Source organism: Anas acuta, chromosome 5, assembly GCF_963932015.1.
Source record: "Anas acuta chromosome 5, bAnaAcu1.1, whole genome shotgun sequence".
NCBI lineage: Eukaryota > Metazoa > Chordata > Aves > Anseriformes > Anatidae > Anas > Anas acuta.
Window position 1 is genome coordinate 31,531,350 of NC_088983.1, and position 27,988 is coordinate 31,559,337.

The window sequence follows — 27,988 nt, forward strand, 5'->3', positions numbered from 1 at the left end:
GGTGGCAGTGCCAGCAGACGTTGCCCTGTGGGAAAGGGAAGCAGGCATCTCTCCATCCCGACACATTCAGACTGATCTGATATCTGTGAAAGTCTGTTCCTGAGGGCTTCATCCTGCTGGGGACCTCACACTGGGGATGCTGCAGCCTTCTGCTCCCTCTCCACTCCCCACCAGGACCCAAGTGGAACACACAAAGAAGGCCAGGGACGTAAAGCCATCCCAGCAAGGGGCAGAGACACACGAGGGTGCTCAGCAGGGTCCAGAACATGCATCCAGGGTACTCTGAAAGCATTTCTGCCTCACACTTTTAGCACCGCTGGGCACTGTGTTCAGTTCCAGCTGCATCACTGCCACAGCCGTGTCCATACCAAGAAGACGCTTATTGATTCTTTAGTGCAAACAGGGTTAGATTCATACAGACATCTAGACTCCACTTCTGACTTGCTTTTCCCTTGCAGGGCTGCTGCCAGCGGCCTTTCACTCAGTCTGATGGAGCGTCTTATCGAGAGGTATGGGGAGAAGATCGTGAAGATGCTGACAGTGCAGTACCGGATGCACGAGGCCATCATGCAGTGGGCTTCCTCGGAGATGTACAGCGGCCGGCTCACTGCTCACCCATCAGTAGCCCAGCATTTGCTCAAGTAAGTGACTTATTCCTTGGTGGTGTAGCTGAGCAAAGATGTCTTTTTTATCCCAGTGCATGTGGGGTTTGTCCCTTTCCCCTTGATGGAGTTTTCCATTCCTCCCTGCGATGGCATTTCTCTTTCGTCCTGTATTTCATTGAGGAAACATTCTTTGTAACAAGAAGCTATGCAGAGTTATCTTCCATTTCCTCTGTTGGTATGATAAATGATTATTATCATTGGTATGATAAATGGTTAAATAAAATCCTCTTGCACCTGCTGACAAAATACAAAGACCTTACCTGCAGTGGGATGACCCCAATCAGCATTTCCCTGCCTCAGGCTTTCACTGAGGGTAGGGCCAGATGCTGACTTTTACTGTTTTTCCACATGTCCAAGCAATTACTTGGACCACCATGTCCTAGAATTGACATCAGAAAGATGAAAAAGCAAGATTCCCTTTCTGGCTTGGATAGTTTTACTGCCAAGCCAGCACCTGAGGCAGGTCCAACAGCATCAGATCCTTGTCTGCAACACTCCTTGTCTGCAACACTTTACCATTCCTTTGGTAATTCAGAGGAAATGACTAGCGTTTCTTTTCCATTGCATCCTGGGACTGGCAATTGTTTGCCAACACATGCTGTGACTGTCAATAATTGGTGCTTTTTAAAACTGCACTCAGCAGAATTCTTGGGAGGTGAATGGGAAAACATTAATTCTCTCTGTTGGACTTGGAGAAGCACAAAATACCACAGTGCCTGTCTGCATAGTGCTTTTGTATTTTTAGCAATGCTTTTTTTTTTTTAATGCAGATATGTAGGAGTTGGAAAAATTGAAATTCCCCTAGAATCTCTTCATTTCACAGTGGAAATAGAAAGAGATAGCAGGAGTAGTTTTGGACAGAGACAGCTGGAGAGGCCATCTTGTTGTGCTCGTTTCATAATTATCTTACTTGTGAACAATGGGAACAATACTGTGAGATAGGAACCTGTGCCCAGACAAGAAGAACAAGCTTTGTGTTTGAGACAGCCCCGACACCCCCATCTTCATCTGCTGCAGCCAGTGTGGGGATTTCTGCATGTGTCAGCATGCTCTGCAGCAGGGCTTCAGCTCTACTTACAGCAGAGAAGCTATGCTGAATAATGTCATGGTTTATATATATTTTGTATGTATATATATATGTAATTATATAGGTGTTGTGCAGTGAGGTCTTTAAGGAAAAAGGCTTCTTTCTGATGGTTCATCTCTGCCAGGAGCTCAGCTGAGATGGACAGGACTCATTCAGCAATGTTTTAGCCACAAGGATCTAATTCCAGGACTGGTGCCATACAAAATGCACTTCTCAGTTGTTCTTGTTCCTTGACATGCCGATTTTCCCGTTTAGCTTCACAAATTAAAAATAGCAGCTAATGAGAAACCCCAGGCAAAATGGTTTGAAACCGTTAAAATAGGAGCTAATTGAAAAGTTAAAGTTAGCGGACTGTTATTCTGATGAGCTGGCTAATTTTTATGGTTGATAAAGGAGTGAATGTCTTTCTTTTCAGCCCACAGGACAGCTTTGTCCCTGCTCAGGGCCCTTTCCTGCAGATATCGATGTCTAAACCTGTAATCAAATCTGCCAGCCCACAGCCCTGCTGACATATCGCATGAATACAGCAGTCTTCAGCGCAGGCACTAGAGCACATAAAATTATTTCTGTGCTTTTGCAGAAGACAGATAAGGCAGGGCCTTGATACTGGACCACAATCCTCTTATATATGGGTTACTACTACAAGTTCTTTCATGATATTTGTGACCACCTCGTGTCTTTTGTTGACTTAGGCCAAATGATTTGCTTAATGCAGTACCTGAGCGAGAAATAAGCAAGTTTTTTGTCTCAGGTAGTTCACAGAAGACCTCTCTTACAAGCAGAAGCATCCTAGGGAAGTCTCAGGAGTGCCCACAGGAGTTACCTGCTCCTGCTGAAGAGCAGTCAAACCCCGGGCTGCAGCTGCAGTAGCATTTACCCAAACTATGGCTTTGGGGCTTTTTGTTACCTCCTTCCTAAGGGCTGGTGGCCGATGCTCGAGGAACCTGAGCAGTCCTGAAACACGGTGCGAAGAGCAGGGTTCCCATCTCTGCCAAACACATTTTGAGGTATTCCTTTGAAGAAAGATCTGAGGTGATCTAGACCATAATCACCGTGGCCTTTCTCTGAAGGGCATCATTGATGCAAGTCACATCTCCTCTACCTGAAACACAGACACGAGGCTTTGAAAGAACTGCAGCTCTGCTCTGTCTGAATGGCTTCCTATTTCCTTACCAGCTTCTGCTCTGACTTCAGAGGCACTTCGTCTGTCATCTGCTAGGGATTTCTCCAGCACCATCTTTTCTCACAGAAGGGAACTTTGTTTTCCTGCAGTGTCTTTTTGAGGGGGGGGAGGAATATCTCCAAAGGAGCAAAACCTTCTTCCCACATCCCCCTTCCTTCTGAAATGGGTGACAAAGCACATCAGAAACCCCCCACACATCTCCGGAATAAAGTCCAAGAGACTGCAAGCAGTATTTTCCAACATTCAAAACATTTGTGACTCCATCTGTGAGGAACTGGTTTGAAAATCACCAGCAGCTTCTGCTGTCAGTTTTTATCTGAGTAAAGCGCTGGGTGTCCTTTCTCTTAGCACATTTCTGGGGGCCAGCACCCTCTCATTGATGGGGAAAATGGGGGAACCCCTCCTAGTAGGACCCTCAGAAGCCAGAGTGCCCCAACTCACCCAGCTGGGACCAGCTCCTCCCAGACAAAGCACAGGGTCCCCAGATATCCCAGGGCAGCACACTGAGCCTGGACCTAGTGTCTGGCTGCATGGCTGACTGAGTTTATCCTTGGAGGGCAAGAGTCCCTCCAGGAGAAAAAATCCATCCTCGGGTTAAACCACAACAGCACCAGAGATCTTTTCTCCAAGGTAACAGCTGGCTCTGCTGCAATCTCTTAAAAAAGAGTGAATTCTTCTCTCCCCTGCAAGATTTATGCAGGTAATTAGTCCTCTGAAGCAACATTCCCAGGGTTGAGGTTGTTCCTGGCACCGAGAGATGCTACGAGGTCTTCCTGTGGCCACTACAAGCAGATGAAGAACCAGGATTTTCTACGTGGAGACCTCAACTTTTACTCAACTTTCTGCTCACTGTAGGAGTGGGGAGCGTGCACCCCAGGCACTTTTGCAGGGCTTTGGCTCCCCAGCATAGCTGTGCTGGTCTCTGTACTTCCCAGCCATGCATCACAACAGCACTAGCTTCGAGACAGCAGAAAAATGAGTTTCAGTCAGGAGAGGAGACTCCTGTTGTCACTGGAATGAATAATGTCCAGAGTCCTTGGGAAACGGGGCAGTCGGAGGCATACAAATGTGGAGGAGCAGACACGCAGTGCTGGGAGTCCTCAGGAGGAGAGGCTGCAGGTGGAACTGGAAACTGGCTTTGCCTTCACTTCCCTGCCTGTCATTTGGAGGTAATCCTCCTCTTTGATGGCTTGCCGTCTGCCATTCTTATTTGCAAGGCTCTCCAGAGGCACAGCTCTCCTTGAGTAGCACGTGAAGCACCGCAACACCTTGTTTCAGAGCTCTCTTGCCATCTCTGGGCTTTTTCTTCCTGCCCTCCATCACCAGGCCTCTTCCTAGGCTGTGAATTCAGCAAGCAGCTTTCTCGAATAATAAAACGCGGCTTATTAAATTTCATTATTTTCTTGTGAATGCAGAAGCTTTAGATGTAGAAAGGATGTGAAAATCCAATTCCTCTGTGGCTCCCTGGGCTGCGCTTTCTTGTCTTGCCCAACAGCACTGCTGTCAAATCTCCAGTAATGCTTCTTTTCCCTCTGAGAGCAGCTGCCACGTCTCCCTAGGCCTGCGTAGCTTTCCTGTTTGAGGTCATTTGAGTGAGATGCTGCCACCCACACACCGTGCCCCTGCCTACAGCAGCTGGCCCATGCAGCAGAGGCACTGAGAAAGCTTGCAGTGCTGCTGGCTGACCCAGCTCCTCGTTGGTGTTCTGGGAGTAATTTAAAGCACGATCCCGCAGCACAGAGTAATAAAGGCTCCTTGGCTGTGGCTTCCTGGCATTGCCAGACTTCCCTGGGGCTTTGGGACTTCCTCTGCTGGTGGCTGTGGTTGCAGTCCTGGCACTGAACCCAGGAAGTCTGGAGATAAAAGCCCAAGACTCCCCCCAGAGCTAAAGGGCCCTGCCCAGTTATCGCTGTACGTGGCAGGCTCTTCGGTAGCATCACTGCCAGCACAAAAAGGACCAGAGTTTGGAGAAACTCAAAGTGGGGGCATCTCAGTTCTCAGATGGCTGTGGTTGCCCCACAGCCTTGTCCCTGGGAAGCAATACCCAGCTGTGTTTTCCCCCTTCACCCTCGCTGTGTTGCTGGGAGGAGTAAGCGACCAGACAAACGAGGGCCCTTCTGGCCCAATTTCAGTGCTGTCAGCTGGCCCTTTTCCAACACCCTTTTTTTGCAGGGACCTGCCAGGAGTCACCTCCACGGAAGAGACCACGATCCCCTTACTGCTCATCGACACCGCCGGCTGTGGCCTGCTTGAGCTGGAAGTGGAAGACGAACAGTCCAAGGGCAATCCAGGTACCACTGTTTTGGGAAAACTGCAGGAATTCATCGAGGTCCTCAGCCTCACGGCTCAGTCACGGTGCTGAGATGCTCCCCCTGAGATACAGGTGGGGTCCCCAGGGAGCCAGGCACTGGAGGCAGAGCTGAGGGCTAGGGTAGGGTGGGGAATCCCTGCAGCAGATACCTCACACAAGGGAAATAATACTGAGCACGGCATGAGGCTGTTTCAGAGAGGCTGTAGATGTGGCTCAGAATTGCCTCCCATTCATCTGCTGCTTTCATAAAGTCCCACGTGGCTGTTCTCCATGAATCTTCCCGAGACACCGAGTTCCTTGTGTTTTTCTGGCTTAAAAAATAGGTTTCATTATAAAGATTGAGTGTGAAGTCGGGCTCCATAGCCATTCTCATAAAGCAGGAGAAAATATGAAAATGAAGATGCTGCCTCCTTTGCGTCCCTGCATTCACAGCAGGCTGAATGGATGTGATCTGCTCTTCAGGGATGCTGCTCGTGCTCCTCTATGCTTAGTCTGGCTTGATAGTGCTTAAGAGGCTCGTAGAGGGCCTTGGCCACCCCTGCCCACCACACGACACACTTTTCCCCCAGTGGCTTCTCTGGCAAGTCCCCCACACGTGGCCAATGAGAGCATTTGGCAATGCTGCTGCCTGCTTCAGGGATTCATTTGGTTTCCCTACTGGTGCAGACCCAACACCAGCGACAGATTTCTGAGGCTCCAAGTCCCTCTCTGACAAGACAGGGAAAACAGACTGTAAAATACAAAGGCAGATTATTACCGGTTTGATTATCTTTCTCGTGAAAATCCACTGGTTTCAGTGCCTCTCATTTTCCCGTGCACCAATTCCCATGGCCCCACTGAGACAGAGAAAGGCTCTTGCCCCCAAATGGAGATCTAGAAAAACTTCTGCAGGATTGTTCAGGCGCTCTAAGCAGGGGATTAAATGCAAGTCTCCCAAAATTTGGCAGGCTGCAGGTGCTGGATTTTAAGACGTGTTTTGCTGCAAAAGATGGTAAAAGCAGGCTGGCAGATAAACGAGTGAAATAGCTTACACTCATATTTAGCTTGGCCTTGTTAGATCTCTCTGAGGCAGCCACCAGCCTGAGTAGTCAGCTGTTTGTGGCAGGCTGTCTGCAGAGTCTGGAAGCTCTGAGCCCACAGGTCTGAGCACGAGGGTTGTTTCTGTGACCACAGGGGTGTGAGAAATGCAGGAGCTGAAAGATAAAATAAAACAAAGCTGGGCTTCTTTCAGCCACAGACTAGAGACGTGAATTTGCAGTGAGGTCCACTTCAGAGGGAGACTAAGCCCCTGCCTGGATTATTGTTATCTCTTGGATTAAGGCAGGAGGGCCAGGGAAAGCCAGGGGCTGTTCAGAAAGCTCTCTTCCTAGGCATAAACATAGACAGCTGGTGGCTTGGCAAGGCAAGAAGCAGACGCGGTGCAGCTCCGTAGCACATCACCATCTGTCCAAGCAAGCCAGGCTGGGAATTGTTGCTCCCATGCAGTGCTGAACCCCAGGCAGTTCTTGCCTTGGTCTTTCCTCCCTGTTTAAGAGGAGGTGGGCAAGCTTCTCCAAGCCACAGCACTCCCAAGCTGTTGGTTTCAGCAGCCTGAAACCATTCCCATCACTGTCCCTTCTGCTTTGTACCCTAGGAGAGGTGCAGCTGGCTGGTTTGCACATCCAGGCTCTGGTGGAAGCTGGTGTGAAGGCACGAGACATCGCTGTTGTAGCCCCCTACAACCTCCAGGTGAGATGATGCTCTCTTTCCCCATGTGCACTGTACTGGATCCAAACCTTGACACTTCAAGGAGGGATCCCAAAATATCCTCAGAGGGAGGAAGGTGGAAGTCAGAAGCAGAAGCCAAATTTCATAATAGACTTTTATGGCCAACTTCTCGAAATTTAAGCAACTCAAGGCCATGGAGGTGTTGTCAGAGAGCTGGGTTATTTTCCACTCCCAGCATCAGGAGCCAGCACTTGGGAGACACAAGCACTCGTCCTTGTGGATTTGAGAGGAAGGCACTTCTCCAGAGCAACGTCATTTTAATTCTTTTCACCCAAGGCTTTTCTTTAAACGTGATGTCTCGTCTTTTCCAGGTGGACATGCTAAGAGAACACCTTTGCCACAGGTACCCAGAGCTGGAAATTAAATCAGTTGATGGTTTCCAAGGGAGAGAGAAGGAGGCAGTGATCCTGTCCTTCGTGAGATCCAACAGGAAGGGTAAGAGTTTGCTGCTGGAGAGCAACTCCGTGGGGAACGGGGAAGAAATGGGAACTGTGATTGCTGAAAGGTCACTGGTCTCGTTGCCAAGTGCTGTGGTTTAATTTCAATTCTGTCTCTAGCACTTCGCTCTGCACCAGTTTACTGGCAAGAAGCTTCCATTTCAGCTTTTTTTTTTTTTTTTAAATGAACACATTTGCTGTCACAATTGTAGAGGAAGGCTCCCATGCCAGGCAGCAGGTAAAAAGGCAGGCAGGACTGCTTAGTTTTCCAGAATCGAAGCCTCAGAAATGATTAATCTGGAGTCCCAGGTGTGGCACCTATCAGGTTAGCACCATGCTTGCTGGAGTGCTGAGCGCTTCATGCAGAAGGTGGAAATCTGTGGGGCTCGGAGACTGCTTCGGGTCGAAGAAAGTAGGAGCTGGCATCGCAAGTCACGCACAGAAAATGCTCCTTTTGGAAGCGAAATTTGGAGCGGAAAATCGAGTTCTTCTTATGGGTGGCTGCAGGGGAAGTTAATAGCTGGAAAAAAGCCGCAGCCCCGGAGCCACCGGGCTCCTGTGCAGAGCCATCAGCCCGTGCCATGGGGTTTTGTGACAGCCAGCTCAAGCAGAGGGCACGTGTGGGATCGCCCCCTGAGCCACCTCTCTCCCCCAAGGGGTTCGCTGCCCTTTTCAAACCCCAAACAAGACTCGGCTGCTAATGCTGCTGACGCCGAGACACCCAGCATGTGCTAGGGGGGGGGCTGATGTCTGGAAGGAAAAAAAGGGGAAAGGCTGCATGGAAGGGGGAGGTGGTTTGGTGTTTTTAAAGAAAGCCTGGAGCAAGAAAAGCAGCACGGGAGGAGGATGGAGGTGGGGTGCAGGACTAAGAATAGTCTCTATTCACGAGTGACTCACCTCGCCTTTGCTTAGTGGCTCAGCGGAAGCTGGTGTCCTCTCCCAAGGATGTGGCCCCCGGCCCCATTCTGGTGCACAGCGAGCGGACAAAACTCAGCCCAGTCCCTTTCCTGGGGCACGAGCAGCTTTTCGTGGTGTCTGGGCACGGCTCTGGTCTGCACGGGATGTGAGAGATGCCGTTAGCACCCTGTGAGACCCAGGGGAGAAAAGCTCCCCTATTTTGTGACCGTGTATCTCAGCTCAGGGGAAGCCAGGCACGGTGCCCAGCAGTGCCCATCCCTGCATGGCCATCCCGGAGCCAGCAGGAAGCCCTCGTGCTGGATCAGAGGGGCAGACCTTGCCCCTCTAGTCAGGGAAAAACTTCCCCGCCGGCCTCCTCTTCATCCTCAGGAGCTGGGAACTCGAGAGCCGCCCACGCTGCCCTTCTCCCTAGCGGATCCTCACTGAGTCATCCTGGTGTTTGCCAGCTCTTCGCTTCTCTCCGACGAAGTAGCCAGACAGCAGACCCAAATTTTGCAGAGCTGCCTAAACGCCTGGCGCTGTCAGCCCTGCGTGCACCGCGCGCCCGGGGGCAGGCAGGGGGAGCTCCTCTGGGGTGGTGAATTTCGGATTTCTTCACCTGCAGCTCTCCTGGTGCAAGGGGAGCCTCTTCCACATCGCTCCCTAGGCGTTTCCTTCCTCATCCCAGCCTGATCTCACATCCTGGGCTACCCAGGAGAGATTTCTCCTTCCCGTGTGCTCCGGGTGTCACCCAGCCCTCTCCCCACCCCAGGGGAGGAGCAGGGACCCCAGGCTGTGGCTTTCAGGCCGCAAACCAGAGTCAGGAGCCCTGCACCCACCGACGGTGCTGAGCAGACACCCGGTCAGTGACCTGGGGGGGCCTTTTGCTTTCTCCCTGCCAGGTGAGGTGGGCTTCCTGGCCGAGGACCGGCGGATAAACGTGGCGGTGACCCGCGCCCGGCGCCACGTGGCCATCATCTGCGACACGCGCACTGTCAGCAGCCACGGCTTCCTGCAGCGCCTCGTGGCCTACTTCAGCCAGCACGGGGAGGTGCGCACGGCCTTCGAGTACCTCGACAGCCTTGTGCCCGAGAACTACTCCCACGAGAGCCAGGGTGAGCGGCGGCAGGGCACGAAGCCCCCCGAGGTACGGCCGGCTGCGGGGAGGAAGCCCAAAGCAGCAGCAGCCGCCAAAGCAGCCCCGCGGAAGCGAGAAACGCCTTTCTCCCCGAGCACCAGCAGGCCTGGGGGAGAGAGCCCAAGGACAAAAGATGCCACGAACACGTTTAAAAGCATGCTGCTGGCCTTCCTGGAGAGCAGCGAGGCCCAGCTGGATTTCCCCCCGTCCCTCAGTTCGCACGATCGGATGCTGGTGCACCTCCTGGCAGAGGAGCACAGGCTGCAGCACGGGAGCAGCGGGGAAGGCAAGGAGCGGTACATTACTGTCCGTAAGAAAGAGTCTGGGCAGCCTCCAGCCCCCTCAGCTGCCACCCCCAGCCTTCAGCGTCCCCTTCCTCAGCTGCAGGAACCTCCCGGGGAAGCTCCTGCCCCTGTCAAGACAGGAGGAAGCAGTGAGGGCTCGGGAAAAGTGGACCTGAAAAGCCTGCACCTGGAGAGAGTTCAAAGGGAGAAAGCAAGACGGGAGGAGATGGCAAGGAAGCTTCAGGAGCCCGGTGCTGGCCTTCAAGGTGGCAGCAAGAAGAAAGACAAAAGCGAGGCCAAAGGTATGTCCTTGCTTCACAACCAGCACCATTAATGATCCTGCTTGGCTGGGTCTGGCTGCTTAAACCCCTTGGTTTTGCCTCCAGACCTCATGTGCGTGGGGGGCTTGGGATATGGCTCCTGGAAATCTGCAAAAGGGGCTCCCTGGAGCTGTGCTGCTTCATAGCAGCTGGGTCACAAGGTTTTTTGGGGGTTTGTTCTCTGCTTCCAAGCGGTTGCCTAACTCCCCATGTCTCTTCTGCCCTATCTGTAGGAAAGCCAGCAGTCAAAACCGGGGCGGAGGGCGCAACGGAAGAAGATATTGACGCTCTGATTTCTGCTGCCATTAAAGCTGACAACACCTGTGGCTTCCCCCGCTGCAAAGCCAGCGTTACAACCCTGGGCCAGCTCTGCCTCCACTGCAACAGGCGCTACTGCCTCAGCCATCACGTCCCCGAGGTATGCCTGGGGCTGGGCAGCTGCCCGGGCGCTCGAGCAGAGTAGGACATGCCCAGCAGCATGGCTTCAACCTGAAAGTCATCCCTGTTAAGCTCCCCAGGAAAGATTTCCTTGCAGGGAGGTTAAAGCAGAACCAGCTCAAGAGTAGGCTGGTGATGGCCAAAGATCAAAGATTATCCAACTCCAACCCCCTGCCATGGCAGGGATGCCACCCACCAGCCAAGGTTTAGCCTGGCCTTGAGCACCTCCAGGGATGGGGCATCCACAACCTCTCTGGGCAGCCTGTGCCAGTGCCTCACCCCTCTCTGAGTGAAGAATTTCCTCCTAACCTCTGACCTTCTTTAGTCTTCTTCCTTGCCATTCTTCCACAGCTGCTTGAAAGCCCCTTCCTCCTCAGATCTGGGTAGAAAGAAAGGAAGAAGACAAAACTTAAACTGTTGTCAGGCTTTATCTTTTAGTTTTGGTGCCGAGGCAGACAGGTAGGTTTAAACCTCCAGGGCTGGCAGCATGATGCTTCGTGATCAGCCAGCCCTGGGCTTTGAGCCCCTGAGGCAGAGCTGATGTGGCTGGTTGGAGGCTGTGAGGTGATGATTTTCCATTCATCCACAGCCTTGTGCTCCCCTTCTGCATCACCCAAGCGTAGCTCTTGGCCACGTGGAGCCTCCCAGGGCTTAGCAACATTTAGCAAGCCGACCTATAAATCATCAGCAGAGATTTTCCCCTTGTCAACTGCTATCTGTTTCCATGGCAAAGAATAGTTGTATTTATGGTCATTCACAAGCCGGGTGGGATGTGAATTTATTTCTTGCAGAATCGCCTCTCTCTGTTGAATTGTAATGAGAACTCCAATGAGAAACAATTGGAAGGATAAAATCCCCTTCAGTGAGTTTTTCTTCCCTTTCAAAACTCAGCCCTTTTTCTAGAGGTCATCTGGCAAATAGCCCGGGACCTTCTACCCATGCCTGACCCTCAGGGTGGGATCAGCAGGGCCAGGAGCAGCTTGCCAGGCACTGCCCACAGCTCTTCTCTGCCACTGACCTGCCCCAGCAGCAGGGCCAGAAATCTTTACCAGGGCATGGAGAGAAACAGCTGCTGTCTTCTGGGCTGTGTCTGTGTTCCCGAAAACATCAAATGATTTGGGGGTCGACTGAGCAGAAGGGATGAACTTTTCAGAGCCAATTTAGACCCAGTGAAGGTGATTCAAGCTGGTGTTGAGCTTAACACGCGGTTGGGTCACCTTAAACACAATCTGTGCTTACATGCAGGCCGGTTTTGTAAAAGGTTCACCTGCACAGAACGAGCCTTCTGATGCCTTTTCTATCATCGCACAGCCCAAACTACCCTAGCGAGGCAGATAACGTGGCTGAAAAGAGCTCTTCTCATTTCCCAAGTCACCTGTCCTGCTTCACTCCTTTTCCTGTACTGAGAACATCAGGGAACGGGAGCTCAGTTTTGTTCCCAACTCACATAGGAACCATAAAAGATGCAGCTCCTCACGTGATGAGCAGGAGTCTCCCCCAAACATTGGAAGTTTCCTGAAGGCCATACTTCAGCTGGCCAAAAGGCCGATTTCCCTGCTGTGCCGATCCCGCAAGGAAAGAAACCACCTTTTCCTTTTTGTTTCTTGTTAGTGGAGCTGTAAATAAATGGGAAACGGTCTCAGGGAGTATGAAGTAGGTGGGAGAGCACGTCCAGGCTTCAGCCACAGAAACTCCAGGCTCCCACATGTGCCCTGTTTCCCACCTGTGTCCCTCCTCTCTCTCCCCAGGTTCACGGCTGCGGGGAGAAGGCCAAGGCACATGCACGGCAGAGGATCAGCAGGGAAGGGGTTCTCTACCCTGGGAGCGGCTCCAAAGACAAATCCCTGGACCCCACCAAGAGAGCCCACCTCCAGCGCCGCCTGGACAAGAAGCTCAGCGAGCTGACCAGCCAGAGAAAGAGCAAAAAGAAAGACAAGGAGAAATGAAGGTGCTGGTTACTTCTCTCCGACAACCGAGATCTTTTCTTGGGTTAACAGCTCAGGCTGCGAACACCAAAGATGCACTAAAGGGTGGTGCTGAGCCCCAGAGGGAAAGGGGAGCTCGTTCTGGGTGGCAGACAGCTTGGAGCCAGCCTGCCATAGACTGCTGAATAAAGAGTCACCGGGCCTCTGGAAACCCCGGAGCTGCTACGGAGGAAGGAGAGCACTTTCCTTTGCCCCAGTTACCCTTATTGACAAAGTAATGGATGTACACAGAGAGGCTGCAGCGTGCCAATAAAGACGGATATTAAAACACCTAAAGCAATCAGCTGTCACTGTGACATTTCTCCTGCTCCAGCAAAAAGATAAATGCCTGTGGGCAGTAGGGGGGGAGGAACTGAAAGGCCCCGGGTGACCCTCTCCTCTTCTCTCGGGAGGATGACTAAGGAAATGGATGCTTCCAGCTCTGCCCTCCCAGCTCCTGTCCCTCCTGGACCCATTACCTGGCCCTGTACCCCCTGAAATAATCCATCCCCCACCCCGCTCGCTGCCTGCTGAGCCTCAGCTACGTAGCATCTCCTCCACAGCCCCCAGCGCCGTTGGCCCCTCTCCTCGATGGCTCGAGGAGGTCCTGGTGAACCACATTTCTTGAACCACCCCCGAGAAGTGGCTCAGAAAGCCACTTACTGTCCCCAGGGCAGCAAACAAGTCATTCTATGGGGAAGGGAAAGCTGCTGAGAAGCCTGCACAGAGGAGGGCCTGGAAGAGGAGCAGCAAAACCACCAAACCATGCATGCCTTGGCATTTCAGAGCTTTGCAGCTCTTGCCCACCGGCGATTTCAGCCTCACTGAACACCAGGGGAAGGCACTCATCTCATCCTGACCCAAAAAAAAAAAAAAAAAAGCTCAGCAATTTGCAGGGGCTGCACATTAGGCAAACCTTCCTCTTTCTTTCTTCCCAAACACTAGGCGAAGTAGCTAATAAGCACGTTTTTCCCCTCAAATCTCGCTGCCTGTCAGTACCGGCTACGCGAAAATAAACACAACAAGAAGTGATGCTGAGCATCCCTTGGCTCATGCCCCGGTCCCCAGGGTCAGCCATGTGTCAGCTCACCGAGGGACAGCGCCGGCTCACGCGGCAGCGGCGTGGTGGCAGCAGATGGGACCAGGAGGGCTCCTGGGGGGAGAGGTGGGGAGGAGGGAGAGCGTGGGAGAGAGAAAATCTGTGCCTCTGCGAGCAGCACTGGGTGCGCACGGGGGAAGGAGCCAGCGCAGCACACGCGAGGGGTTGCGTGGGGGAGAGAAATCGCAGCCTCGTGCCAAAACAGCGGGCAGACAGGGAAGAGAGAGGAGCAAAGATCACCGCCAGCTCAGGGTACCACCGTGGTATTATCTTTAATCAGGGCAAAATGGCTCATTCACACTTTTATATTCTTTTTTTTCCCAGCTCAAATCATTCAAGCAACTCATTCCCTCATGTAGCCCACCCCGTGGAGGCAGCTCTGTGGCAAACAGCCCCCCCAACACACACACACAGGTTTCCCTGCCTGGTTTTCTGCAGGCAGAGACCAGCCCAGGCTCTGCTGAGAGCACATCCCCGGAGCATCCTCTGCCTGCCAGCTCCCTCCATCTGTCAGCCTCCAAAAAACGGGGGAATCGGCTCCCCCAAAAAAGCTAACTTCACACAGGGGACCTTGCTGGGGACAGGAGCCCACAAGCAGACAGTGCCCAAAGAGGTTTTTTCCCCTCCTTGCTCCCTGAAACAGGAGATGGGCTTAAAAATTAGGAACTGGGGAGGGGTCTCTGGTGCCTGCTGAACTTGGCCCTGCTGTAGGGGCAGCCCAGGGGTTATCTCAGCTGGGGAAAGGGCTGGGGTGGGGACAGGTGCCCCTGCTCACATTTAACCTACAGGGGATGACTCAGGCTGGACTCGACCTCAAACCCAAGGGGTTTAAAGACCACTCATCAAGTCCTGACACCCCTCACCAGCATCTGCCTTGATTTATGCTGCTGGAAAGGCGATGGAAGGAAAGAAAAGATAGATAACAACCGTTTGTTTTTTTTTTTTTTCTGCTGTTATTTCTCCCTTCTTCCTTGCAATTTGAAGTGGTTCAACCCTGGCGCAGTGCACCGAAACCCCTCCGAAACCCAACAGAAAGTCCCCACGTGCCGAGAGAAACCGCGCGGTGCCGGCCTTGGTCGCCCCCCTCGGCATTTTCCCCTCGCTTGCCCCAAAAGCGCCTTCCGAAGCAGCCCGTCGTGGTCCCCCCAGCCGTCCCCAGAGGCCACATTTGGGGTCCCCACCGGTCTGAGGAGCCTGGCTGGGGGGGGAGGGCATGCAGGATGCTCGGGAGCCTGGCAGGCAGCCGGGCAGCAGTTTGGGGAGGATTTTGCTGGTTTTGGTCCTTCCTCGGCGGGTCCCTTGGCAGCTCCCAGCGCATGCGGATGGCGAGAGAGACGCGGACAGGAGTTTCTCCATCCTCCTCCCCATCCAGGCTTTCGGCAGCGGGATTCTGGGGCCGAGGCGTGCCGGCAGCTCTGCCCTTTGGGGCCAGCCCCAGACCTCTGGGCACGGCCCTCAGCCGCCGTCGGGGCGCAGGGTCCCGGGGGCGCACGGGGCTCCCCCCCGCCGGCAGCTTTAGTTCCTCCGCAGCGGGTGCCACATGGACACGGGCTTCCTCAGCGTGGCCAGCATCTGGTTCCAGTGGGTGATGCCCATGCCGCTGGCCGCCGGGCCGATGAGGACGTGGCCCGTGTTGTCGGCGCGGCCGTCCTCGCCGCTCTCCGCCACCGTCACCCGCAGGGACAGGTCCTGGGGGGGGGCAGAACCCACCGTGTGTACGCATCCACACACCACCAACCACACGTGCAGGTAGAAATGTGCCCCCCCCCCCAATACCATCCCATATACATCCCACCCCATAAATGCACATCCACCCAAACCCCGTGCATTCCCCTACACCCTCGCCCCCCTCGTGTACATATCCCTACATCCTCCCCCCCACATACTGGGAAACCACGTGTGCCCATCCCCACACACAGCCTTACCCTTTACATACCCCCAATACCTCCCACCCCACATGTACTCATCACCTTACCTCACCCCGCACCCCCTGAACCCATAAATGCACCCACCTACAACCTATGTGAATTCCCTACCCCACACACCCCACACAACACATCCCACCAGCAGCCATACCCTGCGCATACACGTGCCCTCCTACAGCCATACCCCATCCATACACATCCCCCTACACCCCAAAATCACAAATGCCCATCCCTACACACACAACCTCACCGATACCTGCACATCTGTACCCCCACCCCATCCATACGCTCCCTGCTGAACCATACACACACCCCACACCCCCTACAATTCCCTCTCCCCCCCTAGCACAGGGATTTGGGGCCCCGTGGAGCAGGACCCCCAGGCTGGGACGGACCTGGAGCACGATGGCCGGCACCGAGAAGATCATGGCCTCGTTGAACACAGGGTTGTTGTCGTCCCTCTTCACCGCCGTCTTCTTCTTGCTGATCTTCCTCCCGTCCTGCAGCAGGTAGACCTTGACGAAGGGATCTGCTCGGGAGAGAACAGCCTCAACGTGGAGCCAGCGACCTCCCCGGGTGGCTCTGCCGCCCCGAGGCAGCACGGGGACACACGGGGATGAGCACCCTGCTCACCTGCGGTCACTTTGCCGTTGGACCACACGAGGTTTTTGGCTTTGACCACCACCACCGTCAGCCGCTCGGCCGTGGGCAGGTAGCTCAGCGACAGCAGGATCTCCCCCACCGTGTCCACCGCCTGCGGGACACACCAGCCCTCCAGGAGAGGGACAAAAAAAAAAACAAAACACCCCAAACCCAGGCACGCAGAGCCTCGCCGCCACCCCGCTTCACCTTGTTCATGTCCTGCAGGTAGAGCCAGGCGTTGAAGGGGCGCAGGGCCAGGTCCAGGTCGGAGAGCTTGAGCTCGGCCACGCCGGTGCTGACGTTCCTCTCGTCCTCGTCGATGCCGAAGACGGAGAAGCGCAGGCTGTTCTCCTCCAGCGCCGCCGGGTCCAGCGGGATGGAGAAGCGCTCGTCGAAGGCCACGGCGTAGGCACTCCGCTGGATCTGCCGCGGGGAGAGCCAGGGGCTGGATGGAGAGGAGCCCCCCATACCACCACCACCATCCCCTCTGCCCACCTCACCCCCCCCGAGACCTCCTAAGGAGACTTCCCCGCACTCCCCCATCAGCTCTGCCCAACCTCTGCAGTCCCCAGGGGATTGAAGAGCCTCTGAGGGAAAGGCAGAGCTGCAGAAAATTGGCTTTATAGCACTGATCGCTCTCGGTCTGCAGCCTACGTTGTGTTTGGGGGACGTCTGGATGAAAGCTACTGTAAGAAATTTTAGCCATCATTTAAAAGTAAAGCAAAAACAACGAAAAAGCAGGTACTGCAGAGCATTAAAGGGAAAAAAAAAGACTTTATGACTTGTCTCAGGATTGCAAAAGAGGGTAAATAGGGCTGGTAAATTATGAATAATGATGCTAAATAATAAATATCTCCGGAGCGTAAATACAGAACCTGATGTTAGGATGGAAAAATGGGCTTAAACGAGCACTAGGAAAATATTTCACTGTCTTTTTGTGCGCCTCCACCCCCAGGGAATTGGGGTTCTTCGGTGGGATGGGGATTTCTGCTCCTTTCTGGAACAGCCTGATAAAATCAAGCTGGCAGACCCAGAGGCTTTCCAAAATCCCTCTGCAAAAAGCCAAGTTGCCAAGAGACAACTGGGAGCTCCTACTTTCCCAGAGCACCTTCTGGGGTGTTCTAAAAAAAATAATAATAATGGAGTTTTTTTCCCCCAAAACCAGCTCTGATCATGCCTGCAAGGAGGAGGCAGGAACGCCAAGGCAGCCCCGTTGCCTTTTAATCTGTCTGTGCAATATTTTTGGCCACCCCATCACATGCAGAGAGGGACTCCAGGACTCATTCCCCTCCAGTACCCCACCCAGGACCCCCACCACCCAAAAACCCTGCAACCAGCCCCAAACTCAGCACAGGTGAGCCTGGACCCCTTTCCACCCCAGGACCCGTCACCACCCTACACACCCATATTCCCCGCGCGGGGTTTTTGGGGAAGGAGCCGCTCACCCGGGAGATGCCGACGATCTGCTCGGCCGGCAGCAGGCTGATGCGCATGAAGCAGGACTCGAAGCGCGTGTCCTCCTTCTCCAGCAGGTCCTTGCCCTGCAGCAGCGTCACGTGCAAGGTGGCCGCCTTCCCGTCGTACTCCATGGACACCTCCACCTGCCCCACGGTGACGTCCTGCCCGAAGTTGTTCCCGATGGAGGAGATGGAGCTGAGCGAGTCGGCCGAGATGGATTTCTTCAAGGGGCCGTAGGGGGCCAGCCCCAGGTCTTTGCTCATCAGCTCCAGGCTCCCCAGCTCGTTGATGCTCTCGAAGGTGTCAGCCGCCCGCAGGCTGGCTTGGCGGACGGGCGACGTCTTCTCCAGCCCCCTCTGTGAGCCCATAGTGGCCCCGCGCTGCGAAGGAGAAGCGATCACCACCACTCGGTCCGAGTTCACCCCAGGAGCAGCGCTGAGCCCGGCTCTCCACCCCCAATTTATTCATTTTTTTTTACCTTGTGCTTGACATCCGAGCACGCCGCCCCGTATTTCTGCTCCAGGTAGCGGTAGTCATAGTTGGGGAAGGGGGACGGTGCCGGGTAGCTGCCGGAGCGCCAGAGCTTCCACAGGTTGAGGGCCGCGATCCCCAGCAGCGCCAGCGCGCCCGCGGCGTAGATGCCGACCTCCCAGCGCGGCGGGCTGGCGGCCACTGCAAGGGGACAGAGGCACCGTGAGCCACCCGCGGAGGGGGCTTCGGCTACGTCCCCTCCAGGAGCTCCTCATCCCCTTGATATAGGATCAGCTGCAGGGGCTGGGAATTAATTGAGGCTGCCCGCGGGTTGAAAAAGGGTGGTGGGCAAGCCTAAAGTGGCAGATTTTTGGCCAAGCAAAATCTGGTGAGGTGCAGTTGAGTTTCTGCCCCGCTCCCCACAGGTAATGCCGGTGAGTGGCTGCAGCACCCCCAGGATGCAGGGAGCCCCTGGCAGCTCGCAGAAATCCCACATCGCCTTCATGCTGAAGGGAACTGCTCGGGATGCCAAAAAAAATAAAAAGAAAAAAAAAAAATAGGAATGGGAAAAAAAATGGAAATGGGGGAAAAAGAACCCTAAGGGTAAGTGATGGGGGATGCAGAGGAAAAAGCCCGGCTGGAGGCTGCGAACTGGGTCGGCTGCGATGGCACAGGAGCCGTCGGTGCTGCATTGCAGCAGCCTCCATTGCCCGAGCGATTCGAGCAGCGCCGGTGGCTCAGCCTAACACGAAGAACAGGAGGAGAGTCGGGAGGGGGGGGAAAGAGATTTGTGATTACTGAGTGCTGCCGGGGGCCCCCCAGCGCTGCCTCCTGCGTCATGTCACCGTGCTCCTGCCTTCAGCTTCGGCTTTGGAGGCAGGAGCCGAAGCCAGGCTGGTGCCTGCCTTTTTTAGGGCAGAGTGCCTAATACTGCAAAGTTTACTAATTTTCCTTTTTCAATTAAAAAAAAAAGTCAGAAGATTTAACTCCATGCTCACGTGCGACACTGAGGGGCTGCTGCTGAAAGCAGCAGGGACCAGCAGCCCTCCTGTGGGGCTGTGTGTGCCAGCACCGAGGGCTCAGCCCATCCCCAAAATCCCTTCCCCGAGATCCTTAAAGCACTCACCGCTCAGGCGGTACCTGCCCGCGTGGTCGCTGTCCATGGCAAGCACTCCCCGCTAGCGGGACAGCCTGCAGGGCACAGGGAAAAGCAGTTAGGGTAAGAGGAAAAAAAAATAATTATTTTTTTGTTCTTTCTAAGCAGGGATGCTGAATAGTCTCTTGGTGACTTTTCTCTCTTACCTTCCTCACCCGGAGGGGTTTTCCCAGGTGAATTCTACGTGAGAGCCAGCTTAAACACGAGCAATTTTCCAAACTAGACCTGAACCACGCTCATGGCCAGGGAGGGAGAGCTGGATTTGCCTGGTGGCTGAAGGTGTGGGCACCACCTTCCAGCTCAGCTGGGCTATCGATGAATTTGGGTATCAGGCCCTGGTAGCCTGATGTGGCTGGCAGACCTCCGCTAAGGGCAACGGGGTCCAGCAGGAGAAGGGTTTTCTGAAGGTAGCAGAGTCACAAAGCATCCCGAAACAGCAGCAGGGCTCGGAGATGCCCACCTTGTCCCCACCTCATACTTGGCTGAGAATGGGGACCTCGTGTCACCCCCAGGCTGAGCACCACGGGGGCTCGCCCAAATCAGCCCCTTTTATCTGCTGGAAAACCACCTCGCCTAAGAGGTTTCCTTTTCTGGCTTTTTGAGACTATGCAAACAAACGAAGTTTAGAGGAACGAGTTTCCCTGCAAAAGTGCAAATATCCCCCGTCAAAACGCTCCGTTTCCTTCAAAGCCGTGCCCCCCGTGACAGCGTTTTCTGAGGAGCTGTGAGGACAGGCAGCAGCTCCAGCAGCTTTCCGAGGCATCCCCAAGAGAGCCGCCGGCTGACTGCAGCGTTCAGCGGAGGAATTAAATGAGCTGGTATTTCCCCCAGCAGCGAGACGACATCAGCCTTTCCTGGGCACGCAAACGAAGGTGCAACCAGAGCTCGGGAGATTTACAGCTTTCTGTGTCAAGCCAGGCTTTCCCCACCTGTTTTTTTTCTTTTTTTTTTTTTTTTTGGTTTGTTTTGTTGTTTTTTTTTTTTTTTTTTGCTTGGTGGGACAATCAGGATCCAGGTATTGCAATAGGTTCAGGGCATCTCTGCTCTCCTTGAGAGCTGCTGCGATGGGATGTGGGGCAGCTCCTGCTCGGGGGGATAAAACGGCTCAAAGGGGGAGACCTGGCACTGAAGCCACGTGTCTGCTGGGAGAGGAAGGGGCAATTCCCTCAAAATTAAGAGGGCTGACACCCCGCTGGCCCTCGCTGCTGTGCCCAGCTGAGGCTAGAAGACACTTGCACAAGGGGTCTGCGTGGTCCCAGCACATATCAAGCACCGTGGGTAAATCCAGGACACCCCCCAGAGCAAGCTGCAACCCCCAAAAGTCATAACCCAAGTTATAAATGGCAGCAGTGATCTCCGTAAAACCTTGCCCACTGCCCCTGGCCATCCAGCATGGGTGAGCTCCGTCCCCTCCACCCTCCAGCACCAACCCCACATCCTGGGCTGGGAGCGGGGCTTCTCCATCCCCTCCAGTCCATCCCCAGCCTCCTGCCAGAAGGTGAAAGCCTCGATCCACAAGGCAGAAAAGTAGGATGGGGGTTGCTGATGGTGAGTTTGTTAAAATAAATAAATAAATAAATAAATAAAATAAATAAATCCAAGACCTGACCCAAGAGGTTGGGCTCTGCCCCTCACCTTCCTGAGCCCTGAACGCGATCCCACCGCGCTCCCCCTCCCACAGTTACTGCTGCAGGAGGTGAGGGCAGCAGCCACCTCCACGGCAGACCCCACTCCAGGCACCAAACCATGCCCCTATCTCCCTGTTTTTTCACCCAAAGAGGACCCTGCACCACCCCAAGCCTCCCGCAGCCCCAAGGCTGCACTCAGTGGCACCAGCGCTCCAAGGGGCTACGGAGCCACAGCGGGCACAGGCCTGGATCTGTCCCAACACCAATTGCTGGGTATTATTATTTTAAATTTTATTTTGCTTTAAAAGCAGGGAAGAAGGAAATCCTCGGGACCCTCCTCACCTCCATCCTTAGCTGGGCAGCAGCAGCGTTTGCATCCCCGGCAGTGCCTGGGAATGCAGCAGTGCCCAGCCCAGCGAGCCGGGGAAGCCGGTGCTGAGCCCAGGGGACGATGCTGAGCCCAGGGGGTGGCTTTGGGGTCGAAGCAGCCCCCAGTTCCTCCGAGGGGTGCCAGGCTGAGCTCCTTCCACAGCAGAAATTCCCAGCGTGATGCCAGGCTAGGCTCCTCGCACCGGCTGCGGGGCACAGCGCCTGCTCACAAGTGCAACGAGCTGGGCAGCCTCTGCCCCGCATCACCCAGAGCCAGGAGATTTTTTGCCCTAAAGGTTTGGCCCTAAAGCAGCCCAAATCCCCGACCGGGGAGCAGGGGCCCCAGTCACGCCACGTTTCTGTAGGGTTTCTCTGGAAAAGCGTTTCCCTCCTGGTTCATCCTCACGGCACCACAGCCAGGGCATCGCTCAGCTCCGGGGTCCTGCATCTGCACCCACTCGGGGTACCCCAAAATCGCCCCCTCCTGCTGCCCAGGGACCCCCAGCACCCTCTGCTCCCCCCTCGTAGCACCTTTCGGCTCTGCCTTTGCCCCCCCCAAGGTATTTTTCTGCTTCAGGACCCGTGTGCAGGAGGCGACGCGCATTGCAATAAGCTCAGAGAGCTGCACCGGAGAACCCCCCAAAATAAATAAATTAGTAAAAAAAAAAAAAAAAAAAGAAAGAAAAATAAAACCGCCACCCCAAAACACTGCAAGGGGGCGAGAAGATGCTCTGCAGGGGTCGCACCCCCTGCCTGGGGGGGGTGGCACGGACCCGACGGGGGTTTCCCCCCCCCCTGCTTCCCCCTCTCCCCCTCTATCACCACCACCACCAGCAACCCCGCGTCTCGGACTCACCGCTCCTTTGGGGAGAAAAGGGAGAAAAAGCTCATTTTGCGGCCGGGGGGGTGCTGGCAGCGGGCGGCTGGAGCAGGGACTGCGGGAGGGGCCGCCCCCTCCCGCCCCCCAGGTGCGGCCCCAGCCGCCGCCCGCCCCCTGCAGCCCCCGGCCCCGCCGGGCGGGTTTGGGATCGGCTGCTCCCCCCCCCAAAGCCCCTTCCCCGGGTTTGGGTTTCCCCCGGCCACCAGCATCCTTCAGCCCCGGGGTCCTGCGTTAGATAAGGGATGGGATGAGAGAGATGCAGTGAAAACCCAAATCCTCCCCCCCCCTTCTGCCCCCCAGGGACCCCCAGCTCCATCCCCAGCCCTCTGCTCCCCTCTTGTCGCATCCTTCAGCTCATCCTCCAGCTGCTTCAGGAGCCGTATCCCCTCCTCTTCCCTCCCGCAGGGGTGATGCTCTCCTCCATAAGGCTTTTTACGGGCTACGGCTTGAAATTATTACCCCAGAGCCAAAGGTTTGGCTCCTCTCCTGTCCTTAATGCGGGCTCCAGGGCTTCAGGTCCCTTCCCACCACTGCAGGACAGAAACCACCACAATCCTTGCCCCCCTTTCACCCCTGGACTCTGCCCCCTCGGCCACAAAACCCATGGGTCCTCCTCTCCCTCAACACAGCACAAGTCAAAGGCTCATCCTGAAAGCATCAATTCCGTGGGATTTATCCCCAAAAAGCCCTTTGATGGGAGAGCAAAAGCTCAGCACCCCCTGGCAGGCACCGTCTGCTGTGGCAAAGGAACTGGTCAGCAGCCAAACCTCCCCCAGGTGCTCCTGTAGGGTGGGGATGGAGAGCCTCAGAGCCCCGTGGGCAGCCTCTTTCCTACCCCAAATGCCAGGCCACCGCTCCCTAGGAGTGAGAAGTGATTCCAAACAGAAAGATTCAATTTGCTCGAATCAGGAAAAAAAAAATAATAATCGCAATTTGGGGAGGAAAGGAAACCTTTCGCCCCAAGGAAAAGGCCAGCTCACCTGGTGCACAGCAGCGCGATGCTCCAGGAGCTTTGCTTCCCGGGAAAACCCACCAAATCCTTCCTGTCGGAGAACTCATCTTTAGGGAGAGATGGGTTCTAATTTTCTCATAGTTAAAAAAGAAACAAAACCCAACAATACATTGAATTTCGACTGCAGCCCCTTTTTGGGTGGGAGCTGAGCCTTGTCCCCCAGCTGAGAGCCCTCTCCAGGAGCACAGGTTCCCCCAAAAGCAGCCCTTCCTCCAGATGTACAAAAGGCAGCTGGAAATGGAGCTGGCCAGGGCTTCTTCCCTCCTCAGCTCCCAAACCTAGGAGAGAAGTGTTCCCAGGGGCCGGCAGCCATCCGTCTCCTCAGCCCCGGACACCAGCACCCTCTTGTGGGGCCTCCTTGGGCTCAGCCCCATCCACAGCTGACCCCCAGAAAGCTGGGTTTAGCCAAATTCGGTTTGGCCAATATCTCACAGCCATCAGAGAACAATGTAAGGCACCCAAGGAGCCCTATGAAAACATTTTTTAATGCCACAGGGACACGGCTGAGGTACCTCAAGCAGCTTCTGCTTGCAGCAGTATGCTCAGCCTGCTTGCTGGGAAGTAAACAGCTCTTTATTTCTGGTCAAAACCCTCCTGGAAAAGCCCTCCAGCAGCAGCCAGCCGTGCGTCGGGCATTTTCCAGGTTGTTAAGCCATCACCCACCCCCCCGTGCTGCTGTTCTTACACCTTCACCTCTGGAGGGCCTCACCTTTTGTGTGTTTCTTCAGCCTCTGCTGATTTACCTGATTCACTTACCCTGCCCCATCTGAATTCCCATAGGAAATAGCACCCAGAGCAGTGCTCTGCAGAGTTTTAAGTCTCATAATAATAATAACTTAGCCTTTTAAGAAATAAATACCTACACAAACACACACACAAAAGCAAACCACCACCACGCACGCAATGAACATGCTTGAGCCTAAAGGACAAACAGGCAGGGATGGATGAACAGAAGGCAAGAAGCGGTCTGGAAGCCCAGCACCCAAAATCTCTGCCCGCTGAAGGCTCCCACCAGCACACGGAGGTACCTCAGAGGATGGAGCACTGCAGAAGAGCACCAACAGATGTGTCCTCCCCAGGCTTGCCTCCTTGAAGGAACTAAATGGCTGCTGCTCCTTCACCTGGCAGACCCATGCAGGGGGGCAAGGGCCATTGCCTGCTTCTTTAAAATCCAGCTTAAAAATATATATATAAAATAAGGCAGCAGCTGTGTCAGAAGCTGTTGATGACAGAGGCGGATGAGACTCAGCGCTTCAAAAGCAATATCCCTATTGCCTTCCCGTCTGGGAAAAAAAAAAATCCCATCCCATGTGTAGGTACTGCACTGAACACACCAAGAGGAACCCTCTGGGACTTCCCTGCTTTCACAGTCAGAGCCTGGTGGCTGCTCGGTGGTCTCCTGCCCCATCACAGCACAGACTGGCAGCGAGGAGTCAATGCCACTGTCACCGGGTCTGGCACGAGATGCATGTGCTCATCACTGGTGTTTTGGGGTATCAGACTTTGGGGGATCCATTCTCATCGACCAGAGCCCGTGCAGGAGGTGATTCAGCATTAGCTGAGTATGTTTTCACTCACCTGAACAATCTCCCTGCATTTTCCCTTTTTAAACCCAAAAACTTACCATTGGTAAACTTCACTACAAATATTAGGGCGTACCCACACAAGGAAGCTACCTCGTTCCAGTTTTGAGAAGGAAGGTTTGCTAAGGAAACGTGCAGTAAGAGAAGGATGCGTGTGGACATGGGAGAGTCACCTCTCATCTCCACAGGGGTGGCCTCATCTTATGCCACTGCAAATATTGTTTAAGTAAAGCTTCTCAGCTGTCCTTTCATCATCGCTGTATGAGGTTGCTTTTGCCTGCTTCTCAGAGAGATGATGACAAAAGGATTTCTAAAACCAGGCAAGATTTCAATGATTAGAGTCTGCCTGCAGTGCTGGACATGAAATCTGGAAAGGAAGAACCGAGACTGCAATGCTACTCAATGCGTTGTGTGCACCGCTCACGTCTGCTTTACTGTGCAAAGATCACCCGTGTAAACGTCCTGCAAGAAGTTTCTGAATTGCAAGAGCTGACCAAGGGCTTGTACCACCCATTTCCCTGAAAATCTGGACACGATGGTTATCTTAAGGCCCAAGACCCGTCACAAACAGCACTGATGCATTTGGCAGTTTTCGCAGCAAGGGGAATTCAAAGCAATTCAAAGCACTTTTGAGGTGACGAGCAAGACAAACAGGGAGCACAGACACGTTGTACCAAAGGACACACCAGCAAACATCACTTTATTACACCGGTTCAGTTATCCAGACTAACCATAAGAGCCATGTAGATGGATGTAGACAAACACAAGTCAGTGTCTTACGTGCGAGGTCGAAGCTCCAGAACTGTTACTGGGAAGGGGTACGCTTCACCAGCTGCTTCAGATGTACACGTGTGGCCCTTCAGCGGGGCAGGGAGGAGGGAGGTGCAGCGAGAGACCCCTCCCAGGTGTGCCTGCTACCACCCAGCTCCTGAGACAGCCTCGAGGTGGTCGTGGGGCAGAGATCGGCGGGGCAGCACAGTGATAACCAGCACAGATGGAATGGAGATACACCGACCTGAGCCTCGCTCAGCTGGGACTACACAAGCACAACGCACTGGTACGAGCTACCAAACGACCAGTTAACAGTTCTTAGGACTGGTAGAAAGCTGGAAATTAGAATGACTCGGGGTGGAAAGGCATGGAAATAAATACTCGCTCAACTCAGCACCGTCTGCCCGTTTACAAACTTGCCAGCATCTAGCTGCACGGCCATTTATTCCTCACTACCTCAGAGCAGCAAAAGACTAGGATTTAAGAGCAGCCACTGAGCGACTAGCCACAGTACGTTGTACGTACTCGAGGAAGAAGATGGATGCTACCTCTCACACTGGTCATCCTCCTCGCTGTCTGCTAAGCGACTGGGGCAGGCCCCAGGGCCCATGAACTCTGCTTCATTTGTTGAGCTCTTCTGATGCAACCCATTAATTAATTAATGCTCCATTACTTGAAGAGCGCCCTACTGCTAGCTGTCCATTCTTTAGGGGTGGAAAATATTTGGGTCACCCTGTAAACCTAGAGAAATGCAGGATTTGGTTGGTTCATGCACAGGACCAAAACCGCTCAGAAATGAGGATGTTTGCTAGCCAGCAGCTCTGCAAGTCTCCTGCCACTTCAAAAGTTTGGGGCTGTGCTCTTTAAATGTTACTGGGGTTGTTTATGTACTTTTCTTCTGGATAAACACTTCCCTGAAAAATATCCTTTAAGAGCCAGATTAGATCATTGTATCTAAAAAGTGATACAGTTACATCAGTGCCTCAGGGGCCAATGCAAAGGCTTAGAGCCGGGTTTACCAAATTGATGCTTAGTTGTAGCACTTACATTTTGGAATAACGACCTGAAAAAATGCAGCCCAGGTTTCTAATTTATTTTCCTAGATGCTGAGTCATGAGCAAAAAAAAAAAAAGCTGTTTAGTTTGGCCTGCAAACCTCCACTACGCACTGCTCAGCGAGGAACGACACGCGTTCCTCCCGCTTGTTCGTTTTGGCAGGGATGGCAGCATGGTAACAACTATTTTGTGCGTGATTGCAGAGAACACCTCTTCCAGTTGGACTCGGGAGGGAGATTGCTCAGCCTGGAGCTACCTCGGGAGGAGAAGGAGGCAGCTCTGAAGGTGGCAGAACAGGACATGCCTTGTACAGCAGACACCAAGAATTAAATCCTCTCGGCAAGCAAAGTAAAAGAGCTGAGAATAAGGCAAATAACTTAAGATTGATGGAGTAACTCCCAGTTTTCTGTTTGTAATAGATTTCACTCCATGAAGCAAATGAAAGGCGGGCTGACCTTTCTTATTTAACCCTCCCTTACATTTAAGAGATGATTGAGATTAAAAAAAGTCCTTCCGTCTCCCCAGAGCTGTGACATAACATAAAATTATTGTAAGCTATTCCAGGACATTGAAAGTCAGTTTAGAGAAAGGCAATAACCCCTGCATTACAGGGGCTGTAACAGTAGTGTACTGTATCACATTCTGTGCAAGTTACGCAACTTGTTCACAAGCTTCAGCTTATCTATGTTTTTATCTCGCTGCACTTCTGTTAATTGGTGGCTGAACATGTTACACGATCTGACTCCATACCTCAAGGTATTTTCAAGCAGAAGAAACAAAATTCATTTCCTGTGCCAGTATCTGCACACTCCAAAACAAGTGCTCCTAATGCCCAAATGTCAAAATCAAAATCTCACAGTTTACTGGAAATAGGTCAGCTAGATTCCCTTTGGGCTTTGTTTTAAAGCCCCTTGTCTCCAAACCTTGTTTGCAAGGAAGACATACAACACGCTTGGACGAAGATCCCACCTCGTTGCAATGGTGTTGGTTCTGACTTCCCTCTACACAGACTTTCTCTGACTCTGACTAGGTGTACACGAGGAGAAAGGGTGCGCATGTCAGTGCGACATCTTTTCCCCCAAGAGGACTTTCACACGTTGGAAAACTAACAACGAAACAAGTTAGGTAGGATAAGGTTGAAACTGTCCACCAGGCCAACTTGAGCACAATGAGTTCTTTTTAGCCCTTTGTCCATTGCTCAAAGTTTCCTTTCCCTTAGTTTGTTCCCATTTTGTTCATCCAGTATTGAAGAATGTCCATCACCATTGCTCAAGCACTTGTCCTTTTCATATTTGTGTTCCTGCTTCTGTCTTCTTATTTCTTTATACCTCAAGGTGATGTCACTAAAAAGAAAAAACAAACAGATGTGTATACCAGTGATGTGAATAAACAGTTTCAATATACAATAAAAACAATAAACCAGTTCTGTTCTGAATGCAAGCGCCCTT

General features: G+C 53.5%; 3 protein-coding genes across 7 annotated transcripts in view; 1 reads left to right on the forward strand and 2 right to left on the reverse strand.

The window, feature by feature from the left end:
• IGHMBP2 (immunoglobulin mu DNA binding protein 2) overlaps positions 1-12,792 on the forward strand; it is a 41,733-nt gene extending 28,941 nt beyond the window's left edge. Inside the window, exons 9-15 of the mRNA XM_068683681.1 lie at positions 459-641; positions 5,108-5,226; positions 6,880-6,974; positions 7,325-7,448; positions 9,250-10,071; positions 10,323-10,507; positions 12,276-12,792. Coding sequence (XP_068539782.1) covers positions 459-641; positions 5,108-5,226; positions 6,880-6,974; positions 7,325-7,448; positions 9,250-10,071; positions 10,323-10,507; positions 12,276-12,473 — 1,726 coding nt within the window. The 3' untranslated portion in view covers positions 12,474-12,792. The remainder of the gene's footprint in view (positions 1-458; positions 642-5,107; positions 5,227-6,879; positions 6,975-7,324; positions 7,449-9,249; positions 10,072-10,322; positions 10,508-12,275) is intronic.
• Positions 12,793-13,837: 1,045 nt separating this feature from the next.
• SYT12 (synaptotagmin 12) lies at positions 13,838-23,565 on the reverse strand. 3 transcript variants are annotated; one of them, XM_068683689.1, is made up of 8 exons: positions 23,100-23,565; positions 19,213-19,277; positions 18,094-18,287; positions 17,603-17,995; positions 16,365-16,580; positions 16,149-16,269; positions 15,911-16,044; positions 13,838-15,279 (listed from the first exon to the last, which is right to left on the reverse strand). In XM_068683689.1, exons 2-8 carry the CDS (start codon positions 19,247-19,249, stop codon positions 15,106-15,108), a joined length of 1,269 nt encoding a protein of 422 aa, XP_068539790.1. In that variant the 5' UTR covers positions 19,250-19,277; positions 23,100-23,565; the 3' UTR covers positions 13,838-15,105. The 3 variants fall into 3 exon arrangements, with proteins under 3 accessions (XP_068539790.1, XP_068539789.1, XP_068539791.1); XM_068683688.1 differs by lacking the exon at positions 23,100-23,565 and adding an exon at positions 22,096-22,235; XM_068683690.1 differs by lacking the exon at positions 23,100-23,565 and adding an exon at positions 21,213-21,712.
• Positions 23,566-25,382: 1,817 nt separating this feature from the next.
• Positions 25,383-27,988, reverse strand: part of PTDSS2 (phosphatidylserine synthase 2) — a 44,275-nt gene continuing 41,669 nt past the window's right edge. For all 3 annotated transcript variants that reach the window (XM_068683686.1, XM_068683685.1, XM_068683687.1), the window contains one exon: positions 25,383-27,883. In XM_068683686.1, the coding sequence (XP_068539787.1) occupies positions 27,739-27,883 (145 nt within the window). In that variant the 3' untranslated portion in view covers positions 25,383-27,738. The remainder of the gene's footprint in view (positions 27,884-27,988) is intronic.